Source organism: Eumetopias jubatus, unplaced genomic scaffold, assembly GCF_037043125.1.
Source record: "Eumetopias jubatus isolate StellerSeaLion01/CBP00866 unplaced genomic scaffold, mEumJub1_p1.0 scaffold_5, whole genome shotgun sequence".
NCBI classification, from domain to species: domain Eukaryota; kingdom Metazoa; phylum Chordata; class Mammalia; order Carnivora; family Otariidae; genus Eumetopias; species Eumetopias jubatus.
In genome coordinates, this window is record NW_028274811.1 from 145186456 (window position 1) to 145214446 (window position 27991).

The 27991-nt window shown below is 41.1% G+C and overlaps 1 protein-coding gene across 2 annotated transcripts in view; it reads left to right on the forward strand.

The window, feature by feature from the left end:
• CTNND2 (catenin delta 2) overlaps positions 1 to 27991 on the forward strand; it is a 564215-nt gene that overhangs the window by 207663 nt on the left and 328561 nt on the right. Inside the window, exons 6-7 of one of the 2 annotated variants that reach the window (XM_088023533.1) lie at positions 913 to 1107; positions 12703 to 12958. In XM_088023533.1, the coding sequence (XP_087879659.1) occupies positions 913 to 1107; positions 12703 to 12958 (451 nt within the window). Of the gene's footprint in view, positions 1 to 912; positions 1108 to 12702; positions 12959 to 27991 lie in introns of those variants that run through there. The other variant, XM_088023534.1, reaches the window with a different exon arrangement.

A 27991-nucleotide genomic window follows, 5' to 3' on the forward strand; every position in this document is an offset into this window, starting at 1 on the left:
CGTGTGAAATACCACTTCTCAATCAGCGTCTTCTTGTCTGTGAATCAGGCCAGCCTCTTAGCCCTCACAGAATGCTCTTTGCTCACGTCAGCAGAGGCTTCCTGGTCCACAGCATTGCTTCAAAGCAACCCCTCTCCCCATACACTGCAACAAAATGACACAAATAAGGATTCACAAATACTACTAGGCAGGGGATGCGTAGCCTCAACTTACAAATTAAACCAGCTAGTGACAGCCATTTGTACCTTTTTCAGAGGAGGGTAAACTAAGTGCAGGTGCTTCAGTTTGGAGGAGGGTAAAAGAAAATGTAACTTGAACGTCTGTTTCTTTAAAATCTGCTTATCTCAGGGATTTAGGCCATTGGAAGTCCGAACATTTCAGTTCATCCATTGTCCAGGAAGAAACTGCTGACAAGAAGGAATTCTGCTTCACTTTTCAGGAACAACATCAAGATGGCTTGCCATCATGGTTTATTCATTTGCTAATCATTTTAAATAATCATTTCTGTTGCAAACTTTAAGGTGCAAGGACTCTGGGATACTAAGAGGTTTTTAGGTCTGACTTGTCTGCCCAATTCCTTTAGTGAGGAAGCCAGCCACGTTCGTTAGGCCGAGAAAAACGATGTCTCGCTGGCCCTGTGCTGGGTGGATTTATCTCAGAATCATTATCATCCTTATAGGGAGATCAGGTCTGGGAGCTGAGCAAGGCAGCTGGGTGATGCCGATAAGCCGATTAGCTTGACATATTGCTGCCATTTCATGTTATTCATTTGATTTTCTGCAGATTTCAACATTTATGGGCAAAAAAAAAAAAAAAAAAAAACCAAAAAAACAAATTCAAATATGGCTTTGATAAAGCAAGTTCTGTTTGGATGTCGATCGGGGCTCAGTGTCGCCTGTTAATTTCTTTCAGCTGGGTCCCGGGCCTCGTATAGCAGCCAGCACGGCCACCTGGGCCCGGAGCTGCGGGCTCTGCAGTCCCCAGAGCACCACATCGACCCCATCTATGAGGACCGTGTCTATCAGAAGCCCCCTATGAGGAGTCTCAGCCAGAGCCAGGGGGACCCTCTGCCGCCAGCACACACGGGCACTTACCGCACGAGCACAGGTGTGTATTCAGATGCCCCTCGGTGGCCTGTCCGTAGTGGGGGGGGGGGGTGCTCGGGACCCCGTGAAAGGTCCGTCCGTGTCCGTGTCCTCTCTGCTCACAAGCATTATGACCTGCTTCTATCATGAACGTCTGTGATGATAATGAGAGAAACCAAGTACGACTCGTTTAGCTACCTGAGGATATTTTAAATGGAAGAAGTTTAATGGGGGTTGTAAGTTTATGTTGTCTAACAGGCAAACTGAAAGAAGGAGTGCTAATTTTTTGTATGTCATCATTCACATATTTAATGAATATAAGCACTCCCAACAAAGCACTGTTACTATACAGGACATAAAAGGCATGGGCCTAATGCAGGTAAGTGTTCTTTAATGATAGCCTACCTATTTGGCAAGCTTGGGGAAACCGTATTTACTAAAAATGAAGCATGTTTTGTAGGGCAAACTGAGAATTTACTTCATAGACACTATCAGGCTGAATCAGATGAAATTATATTTAAAGGTCGAATATCGACAGTTGCATACGATTCAATCAACCGCAGAACTCTCCTGGGTTAAATATATATTTTTAAATGAACACAGCCACAGGCTGCACGAAGAAAGGCAAGTGTTTTCCAGAATATGTAGCCATTTGCAAAATAACTGGTCAAATGTCCTGATTAAATGTGCTAGAGAGCATTCATCTAACTACAAAATTGATATAATTAAGATGTTGAGAACTACACTTATTATAAAGCCTCCCATTGCTAAGTAAACTTAGAAAATATGATGCTGCTGGTTTGCACACAGCAAAGCTCTGTCCCTCAGTTCAAATGACCCGTGTTAACCTCGAACAGAGCCTCAGGCGTGGGAAAACTGAATCTCTAGTCCGGAACTTGGCACACGTCTCCCTGCATCTTCAGACCATGGTAACTTCCAGTTAGACCACGAAGTAGAGCATAGCAATTTTGTTAACTGCATTATGATACTAAATTACACGTTTTGAAATCCAGGCCAGCGAAGTTGCTTTTATGGTTGATTATTGATATGTACATTTCAGTATTTTACTGCATCATAAGAAGAAAGGCACAAAATGCTTTCTTTTATTTTTTGACATCATAAATGCCATCCAATGTTAATAATACGTATCTTGGTTCAGATGCAAAAGAATACCCATTTATTCTTCTGCCAGAATTCTCTCATCACCAGCCTGCTAGAAACCGGTCCTGTCTGAGGCTGGGCTATTTTAACGTTGAGTTGGTCACATACTACTAACTAAGATAGTTTTATTTGCACACACCCCTTATAAGAGACAAAGATAACCTCAGTGATGTTCAGTATGTAATTTGCATAAAAACTGACAACAAAAAGGATTATATTGATTCTCTGGCCTGTATTCATAGGCTCTTAGAATTATCTTTTGTTAAGCTTCTGGGACTTTTGTAAAAAATTATCTACACTAAGAAAAAAATACTTCATTCTTCTATGTCAGGTTAAAGACAGGGGCAGATGTTCCCACTTTAAAAACCAATTAAAACAAAAACAAAACAAAATTGGTGTTTTCTCTAAGCTGGGGTCTGCAAACCCTAGATATGGGCCAAATCCAGCTCGCCACCTATTTGAATACTGCTCATGAGCTAAAAATAATTATTACGTTTTTAAATGATTTATAGATAAAAGATGGAGAATATTTTCTGATATGTAGAAGTTCTATGAAATGCAGATTTCGGGGTCTATAAATAAAGTTACTGGAATCCAGCCACACCCATGTGTCCCGTATCATTTCTAGCTGCTTCCAGGCTGTAGCAGCTGAGGAGTAGTTGTAGCAGAGACCGTATGGTTGGCAAAGCTGAGCATGTTTACTTTCTGGCCTTTTCTGGAAAAGTTTGCCGACCCTTGCCCTAAGCCGTCAGCGGACCGCCATGCCGAATGAAAGAACACGGGGTTCATCCTTCCTATGAGGGAAGGCAGCAGCATTCCCTAAGTGCGTCAGAGAAGAAGAAGTGTTTGCCTGGGTTTTCTCAGTAACAGTAATCTCTGCCCTGGCAGAGAGCTGCTGAGGTTGTGACATCTGGATGTCCAAGACCCCATCCCAGCCTGCCCTTTTGAACTTGAGGCACTTTTGAGGAAATCTGATTTATGCAGTAATATGGAAATTTCCAGATGTGCATGGATGGTCTCATGGGATGACAGGTGGGGAGAAACCACCTCTCTCTAACCCCTAAGTATGAAGCCACAGGTTCTCTCTCCCCTGTACCTGCTCAGGTTACTCCCTGTTTCTACACTTAATTTATTTTTTTTCAAATCCTGACACTTCCTTAGCGAACCCTGCAATCCCAGGAACTGTCTCTGTCAGAACCCACATGTTCGAGAAAATGCCTTTAAAATGGGTATATATCCTTTCCTTATAAATTATATATGTATTAGACAATATTATTAAATTATATTTAGCAAAAGTCAGAATTAGAAATTAATAACAAGGAATATTCTAAGATCGCTTTCCCATATTCGGGAGGTCCTCTTCCGCATCCCGGGGTGTTGGCTTCTGGGGCCAGAGCCAACACCCCAGTTTCTTGGGAGGAAAGGACGGGTTCTATAGGGCCTGTTAGACTTGAAGTATTAAGGGCCACTGACTTCTGGCTCATATCTGTGGCTGAGGTGGTTCGAGCAACCCAGTCTCATGTCTCAGCCCTTGGGTAACGGGACACTGGCTGGAGTTCCTTCAGTTTGAGCCCTCAAGCACTTCCAGATGATACTTCAAGGAGAGTAAGCCAAGGGGATTGAAGGTCAGTTGCTCTTGTTCGAGGAGTCAACACTCAGCAATGAAGACAAAAGGACTTGCCTAAAAAATTAGGGAATTACAAGATGGTGCCATAGTATCAAGCAGATGAGATAGGAAGAGAAAGCATGTAGCATGGCTTTTGTTCCAAATTCTTTGAATGCATTCACAAATCCTCAGAACCATACCTTAAAGGAGGTACTGATAGGATGCTCACTTTCCAGAATACTGAGGCACAAAGATGTTCAGTCATCTTCCCAAGGTCACACAAGTGTGGAGCCAATCTTCAAACCTTCACACACAGGCAGTCCTGCCCTGGATCCTGGGCTCTTAACAGACATCTTGATTGAAACTATTTGTTAAAGTCATCATTTAAAAAGAAAATACATACCCATCCATGTTCATCGTGGATTTTGTATCCTGTCAATCAAATAGTATCGGTTGAAGACTCACCATGTGCTGGATGCACTGGCAGATCCAAAGATCCTTCTATCTACTCCTTGTCCTCAAACACATTCAGTCTCATTTCATAATGGGACATGAACATATGGAGAATTAACTGGCAATGGAAGGTAACATCTTAAGGGTTAGAACATTCCAGATAAAGCTGAAGACAAAGTATGAATAAAAACACTAAACAACACATAGTATCTTTTCATTCCCAGATAACCTGTAACCCCTGATTGAGCCATATGTAATCCCTCCACCCCCCCACCGTGGCCCAAGGCCACCTTCCTCTGTTATTCGGCAGGAAGTAGAGGCTTGGCAGGTGCGTGTTCTTCATCCACATCCGCTCCTGGTCACTCAGTGCTGGAGCTGTGCTCCCTGCCTGCTCTGGTTTCTGGGCACTGCTCTCAGCTCTATGGCCACTCTCCTCTCCCTGCCCTGCTTGGCCTTCTGCTGACCTTTCCCTGCGTCTCCCTGACCCCACACACCAGGAAGGCTGTCCTGAGTAATAGCCTGTTCTAGAGCTGAAAGATACACAGGGAGATGACTGCATGGAGATGATCAGGACCCAGCTGTAGACACTGAGGCTGAGACATGTTAAAGCTTCCTAAACTTCCTCGCCAAAGGGGGTTGGGGGATGCCTTCATTGGCTTTTCCCCCCAGACTGCAGCTTACCACCATCCTCATGCATCTTCCTGGCTGCCTGCCTTCTCCATGTTTCCTTGGCTGCCACAGTAGCCACTCACCCCTGTTACTTACTGGAAAGACTGATTTAAATCTCAGACACCGACTCAGATGAGGACCACGATCCTTTGGGTATGCAAAAAGATCCTCTAGGCTTTCTCAAACCAAAAAGCTACCTAAGCATCCTTACACACTCATGTACATGTTAGGGAATCAGGGTGCTAAAACCCTGCTTCTCCCTCTCTCCTGCTCCAGGCCGTGGAAGGTGAGACAGACAAACAAGGTTCACTACTCAGCACTGGAAATCAGGAGGATTTCATTCCACTGAGTAGGCACTCTGTTGCCCAGGGCTGGGCCAGGGAACATGGTCTGAAGAGGGTCTTCTGCCCCGCCCCACACACGGACATTTCATGTTCCTGCACCCCAGCCTTTGTCAGACAAGAACCACAGGCCTTTTCCCCCCACCCAGTTCCAACAGAAGGGAGCAGGCTCTGAGGATGGCCCGCTAGCCTTCCTGGGCCCAGATATGCTCTTAGTAGGAAGGCAGAGGGCAAATAGAAGACTGCGTGCCCGAGGACAGGACTGAGAGAGAAGCCAGCACTGTGACCCTGGAGGCCTAGCCGCCTCAGAGAAGGTAAAAGGGTCACTTCCTGAATCAGCAGTGGTGTCTGCTCCCCAGGGCTCCCCAGAGAGGATCCCCTTACCAGACATGACAGCCACTCATTTCTTGTGCAGCCAGGAAATGAGGGAGGGGGGCCACCATCAATGTTCCCTCCGTGTGCAGGGAGGCGGCATTGTGTGAACTCCAGCAGAAAAGGCGGGCCAGTGAGTCCGATGGTGGCACGACTATCCCCACCTGCTTTTATGGGACATCCACCCAACGTCTGAAGCTTTACTTTCCTGCATGATGAAAATTTAAAGAGGCACACTTTTAACTTGGATGTCTGTTTAAATAAAACATACCTTTCATCTGGGATAAGGCTTGTCAAAACCAGAGCTTATATAATAAGAGGTACAGCCAGACAAGGAATATGGGATCTTCATGGGTTTGCTGATGAGAAAGTCTATTAAGCAGAAACTAAGTAATGCAAATTTTTATTTCAAACTCAAACATACCAATAACTGTCAACTTAGGAGTCATGTGATTAACACAAATGCTTGACTCTGCACTTCCCCCCCCCAAAAAAAAACCATCTTTCTAACCTAATGAAAATGGCCAAGGTCTGCTATACTGATAGTCACATGAATTCGCTTTGGGATAAATGGGTTTTTGAGTGAGTGGAGAACACAAGCTTTCTGTGATGAACGTGTCAGCTTGTAAGAAAGAATGAATTATCAAAGGTAGTTTGCAAGGAGAAAATCTGCTAAATATCTTTGAGGTTGACAAATGCTGCAACAGAGAAAGGAAAAGAAGTGATGAAAATATTTGCACGTGTGGAGAAAGTATTTTTAAAAAACTGAATTCTCTGCAGTACTAGCCAGTACTTAATAAGGTTATAGAGGGATTTCATAGAACCTTCATATTCATAAAATTTTACTACTATTCAAAACATATAAATAACATTTTCAATTAAAATCATCATTTGAGTCCACAAAAACGTGAAATATTAGCATTTATTACTTCTTAAATGCTGTTACTTCAAACTGTAAAAATGATTGCTTCCCATTAGAGCAGGTCAAATTAGATCTTCCATAACCTCTTGTTTTGTTTTGTTTTTTAACTTTTTTTAAGTCTAGAAAGTCAGGGGCACATTATTACCTAATTGGAAATTTTTAATGAACCCAATGATGAGTGTCATCTTAAAAACTGAGAAGAGCTTCCAGATGCTTCCTTGTATCAAGTCACCTAAAGCGGTGTAAATAAAAAGTGTAATTGAGCTCAGCTGAGGGAGGACAGCATGTTTGCCAGTAGCAACAGCTCATTGGCAAAATCCAGAAACATCAACATCCAAACCAATAATAATGATTCTGTTACTACTAAAAATCCTGCAGTTCCTCTCCCCACAGAGGTAATAATAGATGAAGTTAAATGATTATGTTAATAATGAGCTCTGAGTAACATATAGAAGTGTTGAATCCCTATATTGTACACCTGAAACTCATGTAACACTGTATGTGACCTATGCTGGAATTAAAATGAAAACAAAAAGATTACGTTAAATTTACCCTGGAATATTTTCCCACTGAATTTAGCATGGATCAGCCTGTGCAGAGTGCAGAAAATTTGAAGATCTTTACAATTCAATTCTAGATAATACTGCTGGGTATATAGTGGATTGAGTGCCAAAGGCACCTCATTCCTAAAATAACAGAGTCCAGCTCTCTCTAAGAGAGTTCATGGCCAAGTTCTTGGACTTGTTGTCACCCTAAGTCATCTTTACTTTCTGAGCTTGCAGAGGAAATATTGTTTAATTAGCTTATTGTGTGCTTATTTTGTATTTATGTAACAGGTATAAATGTAATTTATGTTTTCATATTTCTATATATACAAATATACAGAAAAGCAAAGATAAGTAATAAAAAAGGGTTTTTTTCTTTTTGGTTGAACCCTGTCTTATATCCCTCCCAAGTTTCTTCATGTGCCAGATTCTTACATTTTATTCTGTTCTCTTTTTTTGATTGTCAGTAAAGAATGGATGTAACCATCCATCATGATCAAAGTAGAATGCCTGATTTATTAAAAAGGATCCCTCTTCCCCTCTTTCAAGCAAATACAACACATAAAACATCTCTCCCCCCTTTGTACAGGAGACCTTTATTTGTGAAGCTCTAAAGAAAACAGATAATTTCGTGAACAGCATAGATGTCAGGTGAAGTATCAAGTCAGCTGCCGAAGAGGCTGCTTTTAAAATTTCCCCAAAGAGACGAGCAGCACGGTTCGTTGAGCTCTAAGAGCTTACTGAGTGGAAAAGGGCCTGTTTGCGGAGCAGCTGACCGGGCGGGGGGGGGGGGGGGGGGGGTTGGTTTAAGGAGCTGAGGAAGCACCTTCCACCTCAGTGTTTGCCATGGGAAGGTTCCGTGGAATAGAGCCATCCTGTAATGTGGGTGATGTGGTCAGCTGAGCTCTAAGAGAAAATGTGTAACCAGACAGAAATTCAGGAGACATCCTGTTAAAGGGAAGTTTTTAATAATGTGGCCAGTATCTGCTTATCCGAACTGATGGGCAGCCATGGTTTGCATGAGCCACACGGAGGGCAGAAAGGGAGAATTTAATGTATAATGTTAAGTCATTTTCCTGTGCCACACTTAAAAAATATAAGACATTGCCTTGTTACATTACTGATGGCTAGTCTGAGATCTGTTTAGATTCTCACACATTTTCTCTTTTGTTGTTGTTTACAAAGGAATATTTTATCATATTTCTGTAAATCATAGATTTCTTGAGAGAAAAAGTTTTTTTAAATCTGGAAGAGCAAACATTAGAGAACCAGCGATGTTTTAAACAAGAGTCATAAAAACTATAATCATCTTTCTGAATTTATTTGGTCCCATGTTACTAATTTTTGTTCTGTTTGAATGCAGTTTTTCCATTAGTTCCAGAAATCCTTATCCAGTTTAGTTTCATGATCTTAAGGATATCAGAAACCTTTATTTGTCAAAAGTTCTTTTCATGACTTTCCTTGAAGCTGAAACACGTTCTTCAAGAGCATCAGAATAGTAACTGTAAATGACAAGACTCAAAAAATGGACATAGTTAATATCTGATAACAGTTCATTATAATGCAGTTGACAAGGAAATTGGGTTATTTTTTTATGACACACAACATTTTAATATTTTAATAATTAGAGTTTTTGTGGTGACATTATACCAGGACATATTAAATCTTTAGGAATTTTATATAATTTTATTTTTTAACAAGATTTAAAAACCTCATTTATTTATTTATTATGTTCAGTTAGCCACTGTATGGTACATAATTAGTCCTTGATGCACAATTATTCATTAGTTAAGTATAACACCCAGGGCATTTTCAAGATGACCCCATGACCTGCATTTGAATATAGGGTAGTTCTCTCCCCATTTGTATTTGGCTGTTTTGCGTCATTTTCATTCACTGATCGGTCTTGTTCTTTTTTTCTTTTTCAGTTTGGCAGGACCAATTTGAATTCTAATTTTATATTTTGAAATTCTCATCAGGTATCCTACTAGAATGACTTAAAAGTTTAAGCGCTGGATTCAGGAATGATACGTCTGAAAGGCCACTTATCAAGTGCCATAAATGCGATTGTGATTGTCTAATAAGATCTTTTTGGAAGTTGTTCACCCATCTTAGATTTCATAATCCACCCTCTTTTTTGTTAATATAGTGATATCAGTGATTAAACTAAGATTCAAAACACTTTAAAATTAGGATAACTATAGGTGTCCGTGTTCTTTGATTTTTCTAGAAATGAACAAAGTTAGATTTTTCTGTGTAAAGAATTTTTCTCAGTATTTTTCTGCATATCCCTGTAAATTCAATTTAATGAGAAATGCTGTAAATTAACACCAATTTTTAACAATTTTTCAATATAATCTTCATGTTAATTCCTGTTATAAACCCACATATCTTCTTGTGTCTTTAGTAGACATTTCCCTTAATTTTAAGCCTCTCCTAAATTTTCTCACCATGTAAGTAGTTCATTGGTATGCATTTTGAAGTTTTAAAGCTTGGTGCAGTTTACAGTGTTTTTTTTTTTTTTAAGATTTTATTTATTTATTTGACAGAGAGAGACACAGTGAGAGAGGGAACGGGGAGCGGGAGAGGGAGAAGCAGCCTTCCCGCCGAGCAGGGAGCCCGATGCGGGGCTGGATCCCAGGACCCTGGGATCATGACCTGAGCCGAAGGCAGATGCTTAAAGACTGAGCCACCCAGGCGCCCCACAGTGGTGGTTTTTTAAAAGTATACACTCTGGAAGCGGGGTAGAAGGGCTTGAATCCCTTCTCTAATTACATACAGGCAAACTCAGGCAAGTTACATAATCTTTCCCTGCCTCAGTTTCCTATCTGTGAAGTGCGAACGACATGTTCACTCTCATACAGGGTTGTGGAGGAAAAAAAGCCCTTGCAGGAGCTCTAAACTCCAATACCCAGGGGCAGGGGTCTTCACCCCAGTACAGTGTGGACAATCTCTTCTTCTAGTGCTAGTTGATTTCAGCATTGTTAATGGTAAAGATAGCAATAGCTCCTTTGTTCAGCAGTTTCTGCATATTAGATGTTTAATGCCTCTCATGTCTTTAAAGCAAATAGTGATCCCATGAGGCCATTTTGTTCTCTTCCTGCCCCAGTCAGAAAGCTGGAGCTTACAAAGCTCAGTAACTCACTCATCTGATCCCAAGAATTGCCCAGAGGCCCGGAAGTGAACCCAGTACTCTAACTGTAGAAGCCAAGCACTGAATGCATTCTATGACCTTGACACCAAACAGGCCAAAGGGAAGCACACAGAGGAGCCTACCACTATTCATAAACTCACCTCCACCTTTTCTTTCTCCTTCTGTATTGAGATGTTGCCTTCCTGTTTCCGCTTGAGAAACTGTTTCACACCCTGCTTTCCCCTTTGAATCCAGTGTCCTTGAGTCTTTGCTGCTGGGAGTGTCTTTGTTAAACAACTCTCATGATACTCTTTCCACTAAGGTCCCTTGAGAGTTTTTCAGCATGGCTACTCAGGTTGTTCACCTTCCCTATACTGTTTTTTAACAAGTATTTTTTTTCCTAAGATTTTGGTATTATTTCCTGATCTCTGCTGTGTTGTTCTCTTTTCCTGTTAATCACTGTACTTACTGTATTCATGATCAACACTTTTGTGTAGAAAAGGATTTCTTTTCTGATATTAGGAACCATTTTCAGCAAGCTTAAATGTAGATATTACTTTCCTGAAGGAAAAAAATGCATTTATGTGGAAAATGTCAGGTGTATTTAGTTTTCCCCTTTTGCCCTGGATTTGCTGCCTAGCTTGTCACAACTCTTCTAGAAAATGAAATTTTGTTTGCCTCTGTGCATTTGTTCTTCCAAAAGCAAGGTTATGCCTGGCCTAAATTTTCAACCCCTGTCACCGTAATATAAAGTACGTTGTCCATACATTTTTAAGACATGAATTTTAATTACACATGTTTGTAATATTCCAGAAATTGCAAAATGACGTAGGACACATTTTCTCTTTCCAAACTTAATGTTCTTAGTCTCATCAGATCATTTTGAAACCTAATCCATCAGGACAACCCTCATCATTTCAAAGACTGCTCCTCAGCATATAAGTACATTTTTTTTTTTTGCTTAGAAAGTTTTTCTTGAATATTCTTCTACTCTTCACCTTGCTACAGTAGCTCTTCTCCTAATTTGGATTATTGTAAGGTTAAGTATTACAGTTCATTGGAAATGAGAAGCCTTGAACTCTTGTTTAAAACTCAGTTCTCGGCCTGAGAATGTTTTCCTCAGTTCACTTTACAACCTTTTTGTCATTTGACAAAATCCTTAATTTCTTTTAAAAATCGCTTGCTCAAAGTGACATAATTTTTTGTGTGTTCGATTTGGCATATGTCCCCTAATGTGAGAGAGGACAATATAAACTCTACTGTCATCCACTAATAGTAAGCATTCAGAAAGTCAAAGTTGAGGGGTTTGATTTATAATTGAAACCTTATTCCGTAACAGAACCGCCATGGTGTAAATAGTCGCACCCAGACACGGGCTATATTTCGGATCTATTCTGATCTGCATGCAATGCCAGAAAGGCATCGTACTGTCTAGGATTGGTCATGGCTCACAATTATTGCAGCAGTTAATAACTGGTCACATTCTGTTAACATGAAAAATGCTCTTTCCATTGTATATGTTCGTTAAACCTTAGATGTCGAATATCTTTGCGAACCAGATAAAAAGAATGCCATGTGAAAAGAATCCACGCAGCAAACAGAATTGAAATTCAGTTTGGAACTAGTCAAACTGACGTTAGTAACTGGTACACAAAATCTTCTCAAAACAATGTAGACTTTTTGAAAAGATGTAGATACTTCCGGAAAAGGCATGTCGGCTCATTAGCTTGTCTGTGTTGCAGTTGGGCTGGTCTTCATCTTCTCCCACATGCCTACCCTTCACCGAATGTGTTACTCTGACAGCTTTGGTTGAAGAAGAGGCCTATGAAAATCTCTGGGGAGTTGCTTTCCAGCAGCACGAGCAGTCCTGTGTTTAATGCCCCAGGACTAACTGTGGAAATAGGAGCCCAGCCTCTCTCTCTCTCCCCCTCCACCCCCACGCATGAGATTTTGTTCCTTTCATTCGGGAGAATTAACCACGTTACTGTTTGTTTTACACTCTTAATGAAATTAATGTAACATCCCCTGAGTGAACACTGCCTGAATTTTCTCCCCATGAACAGTAAAGAACCAACTGTCCATGATCCCTCATAAAAGATTCCCTAGGGATCCTCTGGGTTTGGGTTTTACACAGAGTTTACACATGAGACTAACAAAACGGTAAACAGCACGCAACACACAACAGACGCGTTTCCCCCCGTGGCTGAAAGGCTTCTTTCTGAGATAGTGTGCTAATTCTCATGATACTGGATAACACTGAATGTATTGGTTCAAATATGACATGATTTTTTTATTCTTCCGAACCCCCCCTTTTTTTTTTCTTATGTGTGTAATTCTCCCCCTGCCTAGACCTGGTTAACCGTTTCTGTGAGCAGGTCCTCAATTTTTTACTTTGTCCCTACTTTCCTGTCGTAGCCCCATCTTCCCCCGGTGTCGACTCCATCCCCTTGCAGCGCACCGGGAGCCAGCATGGTCCACAGAACGCCGCCGCCGCCACCTTCCAGAGGGCCAGCTACGCAGCCGGCCCAGCCTCCAGTTACGCCGACCCCTACCGACAGCTGCAGTATTGTCCCTCCGTCGAGTCTCCGTACAGCAAATCCGGCCCTGCCCTCCCGCCTGAAGGCACCTTGGCCAGATCCCCATCCATCGATAGCATTCAGAAAGATCCCAGGTGGGTACAAAACCTTTTCTTTTCCCGACCTCGACGCCTAAAGAGCTTTTCCAGCCAGGCACTGTTATGGCGTTTTTTTTCATTGATGTCACATTGTTGGATCCATGCCACTGGCTGAGCATTAAAGGGTTGACTTCACGTTGAGTTTTATAATCTTCGGTTTGGTTTGGGGTATGGGCACTGATCATGGACCTCCAGTATCTTCTGCGGTTCAGCAGGTGCCTGAGATGTCAGCTGTTTGCTAAGATCCGGTGCAGCTGTCTTTTGGACAATGGAAATGGAGGATTTGGGGATTACGTCACTTGACTTCAGATGTCACAGTCTAGGTGCTTTCTTGAATCAGTAGGACTGTGCTCTGTCACCATGCATGCTTGTTTCTCCGTAGCAGAGTGTAAAGTGGTGCGTCTTCCAGGTTATACCACAAGTTGAAAAGTTAGAAAATCCAATTACCTTTATTTTTCTGTGTCTGAAAGTAAACATTAGGTTGAAGTAGTTTGGGTGTTGATAAAAACTTGGGCATAATGTGTCAGAGAAAATCTTCTCACCGAGCTGTGTTTTTCCTTGCTTTCTTTTTTCCATCAATGGTGAGAAATTTAGTGTCGCTCTGCTTCTGAAGTTAGAATTGGTTAAATGATGTTTTATTCATAGCCATTTGATTTATGCTGATAGAGTCCCATAAATATATATCTGCATCTGTGAATATTACAGATATGTCAGATTTTTGGTATTTCTTTATAGCAGGGCATGTCACTTGTCTCTGGTAGTATGCTTAAAATTCGTCTCAAGGAATTTTCTCTGATAGAACACGCAAGTGCCTATATACTGTATTGAGGGGTTTCATAGATTCTTTTGTGAAGAGGCATCACTCCTACCAACATAAAAGGCTGAATGAGACCATTTTATGGTATTTTTGAGATAGCTACTTTAGCGCTATTCAAACTGGCTTGGAGGGTCCATGTTAAATATTATATTTGGTGGAACCTCCATTATTATAGAAATAAATTGTAACAAATACTCACTGTTAACGCCTAGAAATAAGAAGTATACCTACATTTACATTGTGCAGTGTCTGCTATCCAGGTTTTCAGTTTCAAAGGTCCTGAAATCTGCCCCAAATCCCTAAGTACTTTTAGCTTGTGTGGATAGAATGTTCTTCAGATAACACCTCAGCGTTCTCTGTTTTTAAGCAATTTTTCTCGACGTGCTCCTGAAAACATAGAAATAGTGGAATGGTGAACTCAGGAAACGCTAAATAGAAAAATACATGATGGAATTAGCATTGCTTTATTTAACATTGTATATTTAAATGAGGATAAACGTTTTATCTCTGATGGAAAGGTTTTACATTTTCATATTAGGGGAATTTGGCTTATTAAGAAGCCAAATTTATTTGTTTCTCAAGCTACAGCTTAGCCTCTTTCTTTTCTACTGTATATTAAATGCATTTCATTTTATTAAATGGCATATCCTTTCCATTTTATATTACTGTCATTTTTATAGCCTTTTTTCTTCTTCTAGTGAATTGTCATAGCTCTGTTACCTTTTTAAGTTATGGATTATATCACTTATATTTACTGCGTGCCCACTATCAAACAAAACAGGGTAACGCTAGTAAGAAATGTTATCATAAATAAGAGAATATTGACTACTAATTTTTTGTATGTATAAAATGTATATGCAAGTCATTGCATTATATGAATTACAAATTCACCGTTAATTTCAGGAATGCTACTCATTAGCCTTAAATATGTGTTAAATCTGAAAAAAAAATCATACTACCATCCTAAGCCCAGAAATAGCAAAAAAATGGAATCATATCTAGAAGTAGAACTGTATTGTTGTGACTTAATACAAAAGGAACTAATCATCTAGCATCATGCAAAATGGATGGAGTCTAAAATACAATAATGCCCTCAGAGTCCTCTTAAAATAAAGGAATATGCCAACGTGTTCAGGTTGAATGGACAGACATTTCAAATCTAAAATTCAAGTCCAAAATCTAAGGCTTCTTTTATGACAAGATATTTGCGTCTTCCTTTGAATAATGAATTTTGATTGCTGTCAGGTGACTATTACCAGAACAAATAGGTTTAACCTCTGGGGTTCAAACTTGTTTATTTTGGCATTATGGCTTATGATTTACACTTTTTCAGTCTTTACACTTCTTTCAAGCTTCAGTTTTTAAAGAGAATTTGTTGAAGTTTTATTTATCATTAAATACCAGACCATCTAAGCCTCTACTGTTCCCAACATATATTTATAGCACATTATAATTCTCAAAGGACTTTTACTAAATCTTTGATGTAATTCTCCTTTGAGGAAGGAAACTGATGGGTTTAGCGCCTTAAATAGATGGGGAATTAGAGCGGTAAATGACACTGAAGATCACGTTGCTGGCAGGTGGGTACATGGGCTAGAATCCATACTCTTAGGACACAGCAGCATGTATTGGCATGAACATTTTTATTTTTTTATAAAAAACACAAAGGAAAACGAAGGAATAGAATCCCATCTTTTATGATATTTTTTCAGAAGGTGAGTGAATGATAGTTATGGGTGTTTATGTGTAGGAGTTTGGAATGATAAAGGACATGATACAAATTGCCTAAATCGGTCTCCTCGCTCTGCTAATTGCTTATGGCATGTGTGGTCTTTGTCTTATTTTTTATTTCTTTGGCTTTTCTTTGCTAACACCTGCCTTATGCATCTTACTGCAGACCAGTGTGTTTTCTCTATGGAAGAGTTTTATTATTACTCCATGAGAAGTTTTCCAGAAAGTAGTGTATTTTAACAGAAGAATTTGAGAGATCAAGATAGCCTCAGTTCAGTCATTAGACTTGAAACCAGAGACTTCATTCGCTCTTAATTCCTCTAAGCCACAAGATGCAAAAAAATTGGCTGCAAAGGCTTGGATTTTTCTGGCTTCCTTGGCTCAGTCATATACGGCGGCAAAACTTTGGTCTTTTTGCTTTTAGGCTGCTCCCATGATGTGCTCCAAGAAAGAATGCACAGAAACCTTTTTATACAGAGAGATGATAAAATCTAATTTCCTTTTTTAAAGTCAGCAACCACTGAGGCAATTTACATACATATACATATATATATAAATTTTGCACATTTGCCAAGAAGTTTTTATTTTTTAATTGCATGTTATCTTCCATAAAATGTGAACCTCTTAAGGATTGTTGACACAGCTAATATATTTTCAGTGCTACACCAAATACTACATTTTATATACTATTGTTTTTAGACATCTGGGTTAAATATAAATCTTAACATCAAATTATATGAAAGGTTTCAGTGATGTTGGGAGTGATAAGTCTTAGTATCCTTATTTTGAATCTGATTGATGAAGTAACTAGAAAAATATAAAACAAGACCTGTATACCTGGCTGTATGAAAAGTACTATAAGGGGCACCTGGGTGGCTCAATCAGGTGAGCATCTGACTCTTGATTTCAGCTCAGGTCATGATCTCAGGGCCTAGGATCGAGCCCTGCGTCGGGTTCTGCATTCAGCGCAGACTCTATTTGGGATTCTCTCTCACGCTGTCTCCCTCTGCCCCTCCTCCTCCCCGCACACACGCTCTCTCTAAGTAAATAAATAAATACATAAAATCTTTAAAAAAATAAAAATTAAAAAATGAAAGTACTATAAATGTTCTTGTCTGTGAAAGGAAAGTTATGGCTTAGACATTTACCAACAGAACTTAATGTAGGTTGTAGATTGCAACAGGAAGTGTCTTTTAATCATGTTTGATTCATCCCTTTTCAAAATATTGTAATTCCTGATGTACACTATCTCCAGCAATTTTGCCAACACGCTAAAAGAATCCAACTTAGTATACACATGGTTTAAGTTTAAACTCTGTCTTCTTTTTGTTATTCAACATAACAGAAATAAATATAGCGGCACATCTTTAATGCCGAGTTGGGGCCCAGATTTCAACTGCTTTTCCTTTGGTTCCATCAGATTTGTAGTCCATAGAGGTTTTTTTTTTTTTTTCAAGTCACAATATTTGAACAGTTATATAAAAATATGCATTTTCTAAGGAATTACCTAGTTGCATTTCTCCTGTATTTTATCTGCTATTTTAAGATATTACTAAAGTTATTTTTCTACTGGATGTTGTATTAGTAAATATAATTAAGTAATGCTGCTTACAAATATCTTATCAGTGGGTGAACCTAGGTTAAGAATGTTTTCCAAATACTGTCTCTTTTTTGCCCGCTATAAAACCAAACATATGGCATACAGTGAACGAATACTCAGAAAACAAAATATACCACAACAATGCTTTATAAAAGGTGAAGATTTGGAAAAAGTATTTTTAAAATCTTTATTAAAGTTCAAAGCATTATTATGTAACTTAAGTAACAAGGCTGACACGTTTATGGTAAAAGAGTTATGTGGTATTTTTCATTGTCCAGTTCTCTTGAATGGTGGAATCTCTGAGGAGCTTGGTTTTCACTCGAATGCTCAATAATCATTTATTTAACTGGGGGAAAACACAGCATTCACAAGTTAAAGACCATCAGAGTGTAAAGAGCACTTGGAAGCCATTTATTCAGTGAGGCTAAAAGCAAGCCCAACGACTGGCTTGAACGCCTCTGGCCACAGGCCACTCACCATCTCTTGAAAGCATCTTATTAATTCTTTGAGTAATTCAAGCTTTGTAAATTAATTTATATTGTTAGAAAATCTGCACCCTGATCTTGCTCTGATCATGCCCTGATCTTGTTCCTGACCTTTTAAATCACATGACACTATGCCTCCCCCTTGTCCCAAGGACACCCCTTAAGGCCAGTTCCAGCCCCTCCACAGTGCCCAGGCCACTGTTGCTCTGCTGGCTGCATCCCTTCCCTGCACAGTCATTTCCAGGGCCCTCCTCTGGGAGTCGTGCAGTGGCCTTGCTAGTCGCCTCCTGCATCACCGGAAGTGCAGGAAGAGCGCGAGTGTTCCCTTGGGGCAGCCTGGGCTCCTAGTACGTTTTCTTGAGAGATGAGAATGATGTTGGTGACAGTGACGATGATGACGATGATATTAAAAATAATTAGGTCGTATATGTTATACACAGCATTAAACTGTTTTTGAATATTTTATTTTATCGAAGTTTTTATTTGAGTTCCAGTTAGTTAACAGACAGTGTATTATTAGTTTCAGGTGTACAGTACAGTGATTCAGCCCTTCCGTATGTCACCCGGCAGGTACCCTCCTTCATCCCCATCACCTGTTTCCTTCTCCCCCGACCCACCTCCCTTCTGGTCACCATCTGTTTGTTCTGTGTAGTTAAGAATCTGTTTCTTGGTTTGCCTCTCTCTCTTTCTTTATTCCCTTTGCTCATTTCTTTTGTTTCTTGAATTTCACATATGAGTGAAACATACGATATTTGTCTTTCTCTGACTGATTTTTTTTTGCTTAGCGTAATACTGTCTAACTCCATCCATGTTCTTGCAAATGGCAAGATTTCATTTTTTTCTGGCTGAGTAATATTCCGTGTGTGTGTGTGTGTGTGTCTGTGTGTGTGTGTGTGTGTGTCTCTGTGTGTGTGTGTCTGTGTGTGTGTGTGTCTGTGTGTGTGTGTGTCTGTGTGTGTGTGTGTGTCTGTGTGTGTGTGTGTGTCTGTGTGTGTCTGTGTGTGTGTGTCTGTGTGTGTGTGTGTGTCTGTGTGTGTGTCTGTGTGTGTCTGTGTGTGTGTGTCTGTGTGTGTGTGTGTGTGTCTGTGTGTGTCTGTGTGTGTGTGTGTGTGTGTGTGTGTACATATATATGTATCACATCTTTTTTATCCATTCATCAATCGATGGACACTTGGGCTGCTTCCACAATTTTGCTATTGTAGATAATGCTGCTATAAACATCAGGGTGCATGTATCCTTTTTTGAGTCAGTATTTTTGTTTTCTTTGAGAAAATACTTAGTAGTGCAATTACTGGATCGTTGGGTAGCTCTATTTTTAACTTTTTGAGGAACCTCCATACTGTTTTCTAGAGTGGCTGCACCAGTTTGCATTCCCACCAACAGTGCAAGAGGGTTCGTTCCCCTTTCTCCACGTCCTCGTCAACACCTATTATTTCTTGTGTTGTTGATTTTAGCCATTCTGACCGGTGAGAAGTGATACCTCATTGTAGTTGTGATTTGCACTTCCTTGATGATCAGTGATGGTTAGCATCTTTTCATGTGTCTGTTGACCATATGAATATCTTCTTTGAAGAAATGTCTGTTCATGTCTTCTGCCCATTTTAAAATTGAAGTATTCGTTTTTTGGGTGTTGAGTTTTATAAGTTTTTACATATTTTGGATACTAACCCTTTATCAGATATGTCACTTGCAAATATCTTCTCCCATTCTGTAGGTTGCCTTTTAGTTTTGTTGCTCATTTCCTTTGCTGTGCAAAAGCTTTTTATTTTGTTGTAGTCCCAATAGTTTACTTTTGCTTTAGTTTCTCTTGCCTCAGGAGACATAGCTAGAAAGAAGTTTCTATGGCCGATGCCAAGGAAGTTCCTGCCTGTGTTCTCTTCTAGGATATTTATGGTTTTAGGTCTCACATTTAGTTTTTAATCCATTTTGAATTTATTTTTATGTATGGTGAAAGAAAGTGGTCCAGTTTCATTCTTCTGCATGTTGCTGTCCAGTTTTCCCAATACCATTTGTTGAAGAGACTGTCTTTTTCCCATTGCATATTCTTTCGAGCTTTGTTGAAGATTAATTGACCATAAAACAGCATTAAACTTTTTAAATACTCAATATTTAATTTAATCCTCCCTAAATCCCTATGACATGAATCTTTATAGTGCCCATTTTACCTATGGGGAAACTAAGGCTCAGAGAGCTAGAAATTGAATCCATGTCTGTCCAAATTGGAATCCTGTGTTTATAACTACTATGAATATTGAACCAATATTAACTTTACAATGAAATAAAATGCAGTCTTTTCACATGTGAGTTCTGTAAAGCTGTGAATTAATTATCCTTACCTTGACTTTTTAATTTTCTTTTTAACTTAAGTGAGGTGCTTTACTTTCACTTCTTGTTGGGTGATTCCATTATTTGATACTTCAGAAATCTCTGGGTCCCAATTTTGTTACCCAGTATAATTACTATATAATTCCATGGCCCTTGAAAATATGGAAGACATATATGTATGTCCTCAGCAAATTTTTATCTAGACACGGCTAAAGCTGGTCCAAGGTCAGAATCTTATAGCGCTCATTCCTTGGACTCCTCCCTCCGGGTCCATCTGAAGGCACCTGTGTTCTAGGTGACTTTCCAGTGGAATATTCTAGGATGAGTTCTGTAGGTGTGGTGATGGCATGAAAACAGCTTCATTTTTTAAGGAGCTTTCAAAGTTATATGAGAGAGAAAGGTGTACCCAGAAATGACTGCAATGCCCTAGGTAAATAAGACAGACACAATTAAAGAAGCCTGTTGGAGAAACTGAGTGCTTGGCACAAACCTTGAGCAAGAAGTGAAATTCCCATAAATGTGGCAGGAAGTTTTGAGACAGAGAAAACAGTTGGAAAGGAAAGGGGGCTGGTGATGGAAGGGCAGGGCCCATTTGAAGCTCTCAAGCCTGGTGGGTTGGGGTTTGGGGTCTCCAGCGGGAAGCTGTCTCTGAGATTCCCATCCACCCACCCAATCAGAATAGAATATTAGCTTGCACCCCATAGGTGGATTTGTTCCTTATAAAGTGTAAATACAGCGTATGAATTTCCTGTGGCTGCCTTAACAAATTATCACAAACTGAGTGGCTTGCACCAACAGAATCCATTCTCTCGCAGTTCTGGAGGCCAGAAGTCCAAAACCAAGGTGTTGGCATGGGCCTCCAGGCTCCAGGAGACGGTCCAGCATCTTGTGGCCCTGGCTGGCCCATGGATTGTGGCAGCTTCCCTCCAGGCTCCACCGCGGTCCTCACACACGGCCTTCTCTCTCTCCCAGCCTCCTCTCCATTTCCTTTAAGGACACCAGTCATTGTATTTAGGGTCCACACCTATCCAGTGTGGCCTCATCTTAATTATATCTGCCAAAAACCCCATTCTCAGACAAAGTCCCATTCTGAGCTTCCGAATAGACATGGATTCTGGGGGGGACACTCTTCAACCAACTACACATGCTTTAGTATACACTTATACTATTTACACTATAAAAGAATTGTACGCTAAAGGTAGAACTTAAGATAGGCTACGTTAAAACAAAAGTTTTCAGGTTGGTTTATAGTTTTAATCACAAAGACGTTTTCTTCAGGAAGAGCGATATGGCTGGATGTGTGAGGTCTGAGCGTATTATCTCTGTTGTTACGGGTTCAGATGGTGGCTGGTGTTCACCACTCCAGGTATAGATAGATGGGTGAGCTTAGCTATTTTCTTGGCTTTGGGGCATGCTTGAAGTATTAGTGCTACCACTTGTTCATGTTGTGAGAGTTAGTTAGTTTCAAGCCAGATAATATAATCCAAAACTTCACATGGGCCAACGCACCCCAACAGCAGCAAGGGGCCCTGGGTAAGGTGTTGGAATAAGCAGGGGTGTCACCGTCAGCCCTGACACGGTGTAGCTTCCAACAAAAGACACACCATCATCTGAACAGTGAGAGGACCAATCTCTAGAGTAAATATGATAGCTCTTCATTTTATTTCGCTTGGTTAAATAAATGAGTAGAAATTCATGAGAGATTCTTAACTCTAGGAAAGAAACTGAGGGTTGCTGGGGGGGGAGGGTGGGGGGGATGGAATAACTGGGGGATGGGCATTAAGAGGGGCACAGGATGTGATGAGCATGGGGTGTTATACGCAACTGATGAATTATTGAACTCTGCCCCTGAAACTAAGGATGTGCCCTATGTTGGCTAACTGAATATAAATTAAAAAAAAAAAAAAACAGAAATTCAAATGTTCTCCCCTCTTAGCCCTACGGATGATCTTGTGCAGCCTTGCAGTGCGGACTCTCACCCCAAACAGGATAGTGGAGGAGGTCTGGGTGAAGGGCAGCCCACACAGGGAAAGGGGTTCGCCACAAATGGCGATTCTGGGAGTGATGCTTGTCTGCTGTGCCCGCAGCATCCATGTACATAAAACAGAAATCATAAAAGTGCCTTCCTCGTAAAGTTGTAAGATGAAATGTGTTAAGACTCTAACGTCGTTGGAATATTTCCTCACGTGGGGAAGGACCCTTTGCTAGCTGCCCCCAGTAAGGCTGCCTCCCTGCTGCAGCCCCCAGCACACCCCCCCAGACCTCTGCCCCCCACCCCTGTCATCGGGACCCCCGAGGATGGAGTCAGAGCCGTGGGAAACATGGGTGAAGGCAGAGAGGCCAGGGCTGTCTGGTTGGAAGGACGGGGAGGCCCAGGAGCTGGGAGGCCAGTGTGGGAAGGGGTCTGGTGAGCCCAGAGCAAGGAGGCCGTGTAATTGAGAGCCCGGCCCTCATGGCAGGAAACAGAATTGGAAGATGGAAGGGAAGATCTCACTGCAAAAGGATTTTTTGTTTGTTTGTTTTACAAAAGTCTCCTTTTCGAGATTCCCTTTATCAGTTTAAAGGAAAGCAATGTTCTCACATAATGCTTGCCTGTGCCAGTATTGATTTTCCCACAGCCCAGAATACTCCTTTTACCTCCTGTCTTAAAAATCACTTGTAGGGGGGCACCTGGGTGGCTCAGATGGTTAAGCGTCTGCCTTCTGCTCAGGCCATGATCCCAGGGTCCTGGGATGGAGCCCTGCATCCGGCTCCCTGCTCCGCGGGGAGCCTGCTCCTCCCTCTGCCTCTGCCCCTCCCGCTGCTTGTGCTCTCTCTCTCTCTCTCTCTCTCTGGCGAATAAATAAATAAAATCTTTAAGAAAAAAAAAAAAAAAAAAGCCCTTGTGGGGGTAAACAGCTCCATTTTTAAAACAGCAACTCATTTCTAATACTACACCCCTACCTCATTTATACTGAAGCACATTCCGGCCAGGGACCTACCTCCAGGACATTCCATGGTAAAGAGGGTTGAAACATGGTCAGTCATGACTGATGAGCACCTGTGCCCGGAGTACTAACGAGTTCATCGTTAGCAGATAGCCCATCAGTTGTAGCGGTGGAAATCTCTGTTTTGTGCTTCTCTGGTGTACACGCTTGACTCTTGAGAACCAGCCTCTTCTTTCCCCTCCCTCCACGTGCTTTTGGTGAAACAGACTCCGCCCCAAGTTCAAAGATGAGCAGGCAGCCCACAGCCTGCTGTGAGAGCTGATGTCTTGCAGGGCCTCCACCCACTAGCCAGGCCTCCGGGTGTGTGGACGAACCTGAGGAACCCATCTCTCGAAGGTGGCCTACGTGCATTCTGGACTCTCCTACCTCATTTGGGTCAAAAAGCCAAATCCAAGCTAGCTAGAGCCAACAAATGGGAGAAAAAGCTGTTACATCCGTTCTTTTTCTCTGTGAAGTTCCCTGCCCCCTGCCCAGTCTCTCTGGAGGGGGCTGTGATAGGAGGGGCCCTAGCCAGGGAAGAGAAACCAAGAGAATTCAGAGTGATGGAACTAGCCAATTTGGTCAGTCATTTCTCAAGGACTGTCATCTTCCAGGGGGAGTCTTGATACACTCCCGGTTACGCTACAAGGATTATGTGTCTGGGTATACATAGATTCTGTGTATGTCTATAGATATAAGTAGGTATAATTTATGTGTATACACACACACACACACACATAGTACATATGTATATACACAAATTATGTTTATTGGCTCTGCACACATTTATCCAGAGATAAGACCTACAAAATTTGCATAAGCACACGCCACTGTTAATGTGACAAAAGACACACAGTAACAAGGCACTGATTTTCCTTCTTATGTACCTGTGGGTCTGTTCTCGCAGCCCCGTGCTTTGCTTTTATTTTGTTTTACCACTTTTTTCTAAGTCATTCTAAAAATATTCCATTCTTCAAATCAATGCTGATGGAGTGTTAAAAATGAAAAATATAAATTCACAAAAAAAGAGAAACTCAAAACTTGTTTCCCTTGCAGAAATATGGATCCATCGGAGTAGCTACAAGGACCTTGAAAAACACATTCTGGTTGTTTATGTAGTTAACAGGCACGCACAGGGCTGTGCTCAACCTTTTGGAATTACATGCCGTTTAAAGAGCTCTATGTTTCTCAGAGAACTTGACTGTTCTTAATTAAAAGATCTCCCCCCCTTTTGTTTATCTTCAATTTTTACTGCTGTAACTATTCAAAGCCTATTTCACTTTTAGCATATCTCAATTAATCCGTCCTCAAAGCCTTCCTTGTTGATTCTACTGCCAGCAGAATCTGAAATCCCCTTTGGTCATTTCATGTACAAACCAGTTTTAATATTTTTCTTGATGTCGTAAGTCACCTTTCTTCACCATCTGAGTAAACATTTAATTGAGAACAGAAAGGGAACATTCAAAACTTTTATTGTCTTACAAGGCAGGTGGTAGTTGTCTGTCAGTTTGTAACTAATGGGAATTAATTCTCATTGCTTCTTGAGATATTTTGCAGCTAAGAGCGCTCATTAATTTGGAGCCGCTGACATCGACAGAGATAAAATTAGCATTTTATAGTAAGAAAGATACATTTCAAGCTGCAATTTCCGTTGCTCATGATATGTTCCGGCTTGACAAATCTAGTAACCTAAATTCTTTCGACTGATGATCATGTTCAACTGTCTTAACTGGGTTGCTGAACCCAGTATGTTCTAGAGTCGAGGTAATTCTAATAAGAGTAGAAGGATGAGGAGGAGGAAGAACAGAAGGAGAAGAAAGAAACCGAGTGGGAAATTCAGACGGAAATTCTCGTGCAGTACAGAATACTTTATGTACTAGAGTGCGATGAAACTTGTATCCTCGCTTAAAATTTCATACGAAAACATGGCCCCTGGGCCACCAGTTTTGGGGTCCTCTTTAGAGATGAACCCACTATACCAAGAAAACTCTGACTGTGTTTGATAGCTGGGCCATTTGCAGAGTAGCGCCTAAAGCGAGGGCCTCAGTCTACCCTCAGCTGCTGGATACGGGAGGATGCCACGGTGAGACCCCAGGATGTTTCCGATTGACTTTGAACCCTGGCACAGTGAACCCCAACATTTTTGGAATTCGTACTCTAGCTCCATTTCAAAAGACATGTGGGGTACCACCATAAGGTGGCCAGTCTTCTACTTTGTGAAGAGTCTCCTCCAACCACTGCTTATTAATACATCAGAAAAGCCTACACAGAATAACCTTCGAATATAGGACAGTGTTTTCAATCAAATGAAAAGGATCGTATAAAAAAAAAAAAAACCAAAGTTGGCTCGTAAGTAGATGTTTGAAAAATCAATGGCTTAGAAGCCACAGTGAAAAAGAAATCACTTTTCTGAACGTGTGAGCAGTATAAAATTAGCTCAGGATACTCACGTACCTCCCAGTGAATGTAGAACAGAAATCCTGGCTCTTTACGATTCTGAGTATATTTGCTGAAAAAAATGAATGACCAGAATTAAGGTATTTCTTCTGGTTATTTTCAAATATTTCAAAGCAGCAATTGTATTCTAAAATCTTCATCATTTCTGAAAAATCTCCACATAACTAGCACCATCTCTGGGATGAACAGAAATAAGATTTGTGGTAACCAGCGTCCAATCACCCGCATCTCCTGGTTGTTCACACCTTTGTGTGGTCCCCTCCCACACTGAATCCGAGCTGGCCTGTGTGACAAGCAGAATTCCACAGGAGTGACAGTTTGTGACTTCTGTGGGTAAGGAAGCCAGTTCAATATCCTGAGGCTTTTAAGCAGCCCTGTGGAGAGACCCCCACGGGGCGGACCAAGCTGCCTGCCATGTGGGTGAGCCACCTTCCAAACAGATCCGCTAGTGTCCGTCATGCCTTTGGGTCTTGCAGCTTAGATCCCAGACACTGTGGAGCAGCGACGCATCACGACTCCTGTTCCCTGTCCTGAATTCCTGACAAAGAAACTGTGAGATAATAAGTGATTCTCATTTTCAGCCACTGAAATGTGGGATGATTCGTTATGCCTAATGGGAAAGTTAGCTTTCCTCCCAGTATCTCCTGCGAAACTCCCTTTCCCCCTTTCTTGTTTGAGAGAAACAAGCCAGGGGCGCCTGGGTGGCCCAGTCGGTTAAGCGTCTGCCTTAGCTCAGGTCATGATCTCAGGGTCCTGGGATCAAGCCCTGAGTCAGGCTCCCTGCCCAACGGGGAGTCTGCTTCTCCCTCTGCCCCTCACCCCACTCAGGCTCTTGTTCTGTCTTGCTCTCGCAAATAAATAAAACCTTTAAAAGAAAAAGGAAAGAGCCAAAAGGTAGAAGCAACTCAAACATCCATCAACAGATGAATGGATAAACAAAATGTCATATATACACAAGCAGCAGAATATTATTCAGCCTTCAAAAAGAGAAATTCTGCCACACCTTCCAACATGGATGAACATTGAACGCATCGTGCTAAGTAAGCCCGTCACAAATGGACAAATACTGTATAAAATTCCACTTATAGGAAGTACTCAGAGTACTCAAAGTAATAGAGACAAATTAGAATAATAGTTACCAGGGGCTAGGAAGAAAGGGAAATGGGGAGTTAATGTTTAAGGAGTACAGAGCTTTGGTTTGGAATGATAAAAAAACATTTCTGGAGGTGGATGATTGCACAGCAGTGTGAATGTACCTAATGCCACTAACCTCTATACTTAAAATGGTTGAAATGGTACATTATATGTGTACCTTACCACAATGAAAAGAACATAAAGGAGAGGAAAAAAGGAAAGAGCCAGCTAAAGGCTGTGCAGGCACCACTTCTGATGTCCAGAAACTGAGGCCATATGGAGTTGCCACAGATGGGGGACACAGGGAGGAAGACCAAGCAGGAGTGGCCCCGTGGATCTTGAGCATGACAGTTTTCAAAACAGTGCCTTCCAGGGCGCCTGGGTGGCTCAGTTGGTTAAGCGCCCAACTCTTGATTTCAGGTCAGGTCATGATCTCGGGGTCCTGGGATCGATCGAGCCCCGTGACCAGGCTCTGCTCTCAGCAGGGAGTCTGCTTGAGATTCTCTCTCCCTCTGCCCGTCCTCCTGCTCGCACACACACTCTCTCTCTCTCTCTCTCTCTCTCTAAAATAAATAATAAATAAATAAATAATCTTTAAAACAAAACAAAATACCCCTAGTGCTCTCCACTACTTTATGGGCTCTCAAGCCCATTTTTAAAATTTATTTTTTATTTTTTTAATTTAAATTCAGTTAACCAACACATAGTACATCATCACTTTCAGATGTAGTGTTCAGCAATTCATCAGTTGCGTCTAACACCCAGTGCTCATCACATCACGTGCCCTCCTTAATGCCCGTCACCCAGTTACCCCATCCCCCCACCCACCTCCCCTCCAGCAACCCTCAGTTTGTTTCCTATACTTCAGAGTCTCTCATGGTTTGTCTCCCTCTCTGATTTCTTCCCCTTCAGTTTTCCCTCCCTTCCTCTATGGTCCTTTACACTGTTTCTTACATTCCACAAAGGAGTGAAACCATATGATAACTGTCTTTCTCTGATTAACTTATTTCGCTTAACATAATCTCTTCCGGTTCCATCCATGTCGAGGTAAATGGTAGGTATTCATCCTTTCTGATGGCTGAGTAATATTCCATTGTCTATATAGACCATGTCTTCTTTATCCATTCTCTCAAGCCCATTTTTAAGTGAAACACGCATAGCATCCTTCCCCACTTATTATTTGCCAAATACATTACCTACGGTAAGGTATTTAATCTCTTGTCCACATTTTCTTATGATGAAATAAAATAAACATTAATATATTAGCTATAAGACTCGGTTAAAATAATGGATGTGAAGTAGCTTTGTCAATTAGCTGACACAATATTATTCCATAGAATAAAAATAACTGTTAATATTATTTGAGGAATAGTGCCTTATGATGATCAGTTTTAAATATTTTCATTCATCTGTTCTTCCATTCAACAGGTAATCTATCGAATACCAACAGCCAGCCAGGCAGCATTCCGGACACTGGAAACTTCTGGATAGGAGATGAGATGGCAATATTAACTA